At 36.6% G+C, this 5,197-nt stretch overlaps 1 protein-coding gene across 1 annotated transcript; it reads right to left on the bottom strand.

The window, feature by feature from the left end:
- Positions 1–2,059: 2,059 nt before the first annotated feature.
- LOC113326940 (3-ketoacyl-CoA synthase 4-like) lies at positions 2,060–3,919 on the bottom strand. Its single transcript, XM_026574596.1, has one exon. It carries the CDS (start codon positions 3,858–3,860, stop codon positions 2,337–2,339), a length of 1,524 nt encoding a protein of 507 aa, XP_026430381.1. The 5' UTR covers positions 3,861–3,919; the 3' UTR covers positions 2,060–2,336.
- Between the last annotated feature and the right edge of the window lie 1,278 nt (positions 3,920–5,197).

Genomic DNA, 5,197 nt, shown 5'->3' with positions numbered 1-5,197 from the left:
CTTATCAAGAGAAAGGGGTTCCAATAAGAAAGAGGAAGATGAAGAAGGGGAAGGGGAAGCAGAAATAGAAGGAAGAGGAATGGTGAAATTCGCAGAGTTAGGAATATTTATATTATTCTGTATGGTATCAGTGTTCGCGAGCAAAGGAGTGTTCGCAAGGGTTGAAATAGTTTGAACAACATCCGAAAAAACCTTAGAGGCATGATCAGGGGTATCCTTTATTCCTTGATCAACAGTTTTCTCTTCGAGGGGGAAAGATTTCTTCGAGAGTAACGAAAATATTCGCATGAGTAGGATAAGTATTAGTTTGAGCTGTCTTTTCGAAAGGAGTTGGAGGGGTGACGTTCGCGACACCAAATTCAGGAATAGAAATATTTGATTTAAGAATTGTAGGTTTGCGAATTGTCTTAGGTTTCGGTCCTTTTCCACCACCCATCTCACAATCGGAGTCCTGCGAAAACAACGCAGATAAGAAATAGAGGCAACAATATTGTTTGATAAAAAAATAAGATATTTCTTACTCCTTTGTTGCGAAGTCTTCCTCTTGTGAGATTCTTTGTCTTTGGTGTCTGAAGATGATTTAGGGTTGGGAACGATTATTTTGAGGCCACTTGAAGAAGAGGTTTTCCTGCAAACAGTATGAGAATTAAGTTAATCATAAGATCAACAATCATGATTGAGATTAACAATTATGATCAACAATCATGATTGCGATTAACAATTATGATCAATAATCATGATTATCAAAAGAATGAGGGATTGATTTTGATAGAGTACACAAACAATATGGGAATTAAGTTAATCATAAGATCAACAATCATGATTGAGATTAACAATTATGATCAATAATCATGATTATCAGAAGAATGAGGGGTTGATTTTGATAGAGTACACAAACCTTGATTCGAGGTCCATGAAGATAATAGTGATATAACAGTAGCAGCAGTAAAAGATGAATCAGAAAAGCAGTAGCAGAAAGATAAAATAGCCTCGAAGAAGTTGAAAAGAAAAAACGAAATCAGAAGAGAAGAAGAAGTTATTTCTCTAGGATAAATCAATAAATAGGTAAAAGAGATGACCGGTTAGAAATAGGCTATATCGGTAAAAAGTAGAAGAATTGACACGTGCAAATAGATAGGCTGGAATTGCGGAAGAGTGTCGGCAAAACAAAATATGAAGAAATGAACATGTGTGATAATTTGGATTGAAAGTTTCTCATATCGCTCACTTTGTAAAGGGAACGACATGAGAAGAGGCAAAATGTAGGAGTGAAATATCGCATATTCGTTATGTATGTGAAATAACAACCATCTAATATAAGGGAAGACTAACGCACATAACAAAATTGAGATGACGTATTTGATGATGTCAGCACAGTCACGAGTAAAGTGTGATGAACTGTGCGAAGTTGAGCAAATGTACATGAGCGATTGTAACGCACAGTGATTCCGAAAATAGAGGATCTATTAGCTGTCATCCACTATGTAATATGCTATATAAAGGGAAAGCCTATCATGTAATAGGGGGGATTTCTTAGAGTGTGTTAGACAAGAAATTAGGAGAGATAAAGTTTATTTGGAGAGCAAGTTAAGTCTTTTTATTATCTTGTATCCAATTTAAGATCTTAATGAATAAACGAATGATTTTCACCATGATTTCTTAGAGTATTGTTTAGATTCTTGTATGGATGTGGCTGTAGGATTTCCTGCAACTACAATTTTTTTTTTTTGTATTTTGAACACTGTAACAAAATTTGTTTGACCCCATAGCATATAAGTCCTGGCTTCGTCCCAGGCCCGACGCGACACGAACCTCTGAGTTTTTAACTACCTGCAAAACTAGATCGAGTTGAAACAATCTTATGATGCAATGTATTACACCTGAACTTTTAACCGCATTAATATTTTCTTTCCAAAAGGCGTGCGAGGTTTGTAACAGGCATTTTACGTCTATTTCGGAGAAACAAATGAAGAGATTAATCATTAGAATACCCTAATCAAAATGTTGTTACGCCATTTAACATTTTCAATTATTTGATCTTCTATTAGCATTGCTATTATACGATAAAAACGAACTCGTACATACTTTGCAACTAAACTTTGCATAATTATTTTCATTTGCAGAAGTCTAACTTCAGTTATTCTCAACCCGGACGCAAGTGAACTTCAAAGTTCAAACCTCTCAAACAAACCCCCAAGTGCCTGTATGTCCAACTCAAATGTTGGACACTGGCTCAGTTATTTATTCGTGGTAACACTCAATTACTATCTACTTTTCACTACATATAACTATCAGTATATAATTCCCTATAGTGGTTTTTCATGATTGAACCCTTATTACATGGATTCTACAGGATACCTATCAATACAGTCCTCCCAAGGGTTATTGTCATTAGATGATGGTTTCACATTCTTGAGTGCAATCCAGACTGCACTATTACACTTGAAGCCACTTCCTAGTGCAATCTGCCAGATGAGATGATTCTTATGCATCCTTCCTTTGGCCTCAATGTAGGCCAATTCATACCAAATTGAGCTCGATGATGTGTTTCCAAATCGATGAAGAGTCATTCGAGAAGGCTCAATGTGAATGGGCGATAATTTTAGATTCTTTTCCATTTCATCAATCACTGCTTTTCCACCAGCGTGTATACAGAAATGATCGAACGCAAGCTTGAATTCTGGAATGTAAGTCTTTAAATTTGCACACTTTATTAACTTACTCGCCATCATGGTTATAAAATATCTAAGTTGTTCGCTGATAGGAAGCACGAACGGACCTAGAGTGGTGATATTGGTCTTAAGTGCCAACCCTGCAACCGGCATGAGAGTTTTTGATAGGGAGACACCAAGTAAACCCGCTTCGTCTTCCTCCCGCATCACACACTTATATGCTTTGTCATCCGAGCCAAAGTGCGTTCTCACAATATGAACCAATTTGTACTTGGCTCGTTGCTTGTCTTGAGATCTGCTGGAGAGAAGAACCGCAGCACCGCCAATACGAAATAGACAATTAGAGATCAACATAGATTTGTTTTTTCCAAGGTACCCACCCTGTTGAATGTTTTCAGTGCTCACTACAATCGCATAAGTATTTCGATGAATCTGAAGTAAATTTTTTGCGACATCAACTGCAATCACCCCAGTACTGCAACCCATCCCTCCTAGATTGAAGCTCTTAATACTATCTCTAAGCTTATACTTATTAACAATTACAGACGAAAGCGAAGGAATAGGATTAAACAAACTACAATTCACAACAAGAATTCCGATGTCCTGTGCTTTGACGAAGGTTTTAGAGAAGAGATTATCTAAAGCTCCAAAAATTACCTGCTCAGTTTCATCCCTTCCACTTGCCATTGAAAAATCTTGAGGGATTTCATGCACGGATTGAGGCACGTATGTCTCATCCCCAAGTCCAGAAACTTCAAGAATCTTACCCATAAAATTACACCAAGACTCATTGTGGTAACCTAACCTTCTTGCGTTTCCAAGGAACTTCTGGCATGACACTTTGAGGTTCGAAGGTGGTTTATAACATGCACAATCAACAAGGTAAATTGGGAAAGGCCGACTCATCCAGTAACCTACCAAACCAAAAACCGTTAGAGCTAAACAAACCATAACACAAACAACATTGTTCTGATGAACATATTGATGCAAAAGCTGATTATACGTATCCTCAGGATTTATTCGCCGTGCAGCTTCAATAAATATTACAACACTAACTGGTACGATAAATAGACTGATCAGTAGATTATTAATCAAGTAATTGTAAATGAACGACACATAGGGTATTACCCTTTGGTTCTCTTCTGTATCAGTATGAGAAACAGTATTTCCAGTATCATCTGGGCTCATGTTGTTTCAAAACTCAGATGATATCTGAAACAAAGAACAAAATTGTGATAAATGAGCTAGCTAGCTATTGGTGTATATACATATTCAAACGAAAGTATATTATGCACGTTTTGCATGTGGCTCGTCATCACGGCTTTAATAATCTACGTACCTCGTAAACGTGGTTGGTATACTTGTCATATATATGACCACATGTGACCATGTGATTTCACAAAATCGGAACATGTTGTGTCTGTCAGTTCAAATGAGCTCTCTAGTACTGATATCATGAATGGTGCCTGTCAGTTAGTATACTGTTACATTTTGATGTATATATACCTTCCCTCAGTAACGCAAACAACAAGTACAACATGTTGGTTAATCTTCAATATAGAAATCACTAACAAGTTGGTTAGGATAAGAATAGGAAATACATGAAGTTCTAAGAATTAGGAGCTAGCTAAGTTCTAAGAAAAGGAAAGACATGTAATAAGGTAATAGGACTAGGAAAAGGAATTCATAGTTCTATATATATATGGTCACCAAAGTTGTGGTTGATCATATGAGAAAGCTTAGAGCTTGTGTTTAATTTTGAGAGGTTTTCTAAACATCAATAAAGAGAGTTGTCTTTATATAAGCTAAGTTTCATCTTGCAGTTGCCATTAATTGGTATCAGAGCTTGTTTCTGAGCCATGGAAAACGAAACCACCATTGTGGGTGCAAAACAGTTCAAGCCACCATCAATACAAGTTCCAATCCTCAACACCACAAAATACACAGTATGGGCCATGAGAATGAAGGTACTGATGAAAATCTACAAAGTTTGGGAAACAATTGATCCTGGTACATTAGACCCAGACAAAAACAATGTTTCCATTGGATTACTCTTTCAAGCAATACCAGAATGTCTTGTTCTACAAGTTGGTGAACAGGAAACTTCAAATAAAATTTGGGAAGCAATAAAGGCACGTAATCTTGGAGCTGATCGAGTTAAAGAAGCCCGTCTGCAAACCTTAATGTCTGAATTTGAAAGAGTGAAGATGAAAGACACTGATACTATTGATAGCTTAGCAGGAAAGCTATCATAGATAGCCTCAAAAGCTGCGTCACTTGGACAATCCATTGATGAAGATAAACTGGTAAAGAAGTTTCTCAATAGTTTACCAAGATCCAAGTATATTCATATCATAGCTTCTCTCGAACAAGTCTTAGATTTAAAGAAGACTAGCTATGAAGATATAATTTGAAGATTGAAAGCATATGAAGAGAGAATCCTTGATGAAGAAAACAATGGAGAAACTCAAGGAAAACTCTTGTACACAAACTCTTACCAACAAAACTCTACGACAAGAGGAAGA

The sequence above is a fragment of the Papaver somniferum genome, unplaced genomic scaffold (assembly GCF_003573695.1).
Source record: "Papaver somniferum cultivar HN1 unplaced genomic scaffold, ASM357369v1 unplaced-scaffold_10, whole genome shotgun sequence".
Lineage (NCBI taxonomy): Eukaryota > Viridiplantae > Streptophyta > Magnoliopsida > Ranunculales > Papaveraceae > Papaver > Papaver somniferum.
Note: the sequence above shows the minus strand (reverse complement) of the source record. Positions and strands in the feature narration are given on the sequence as shown.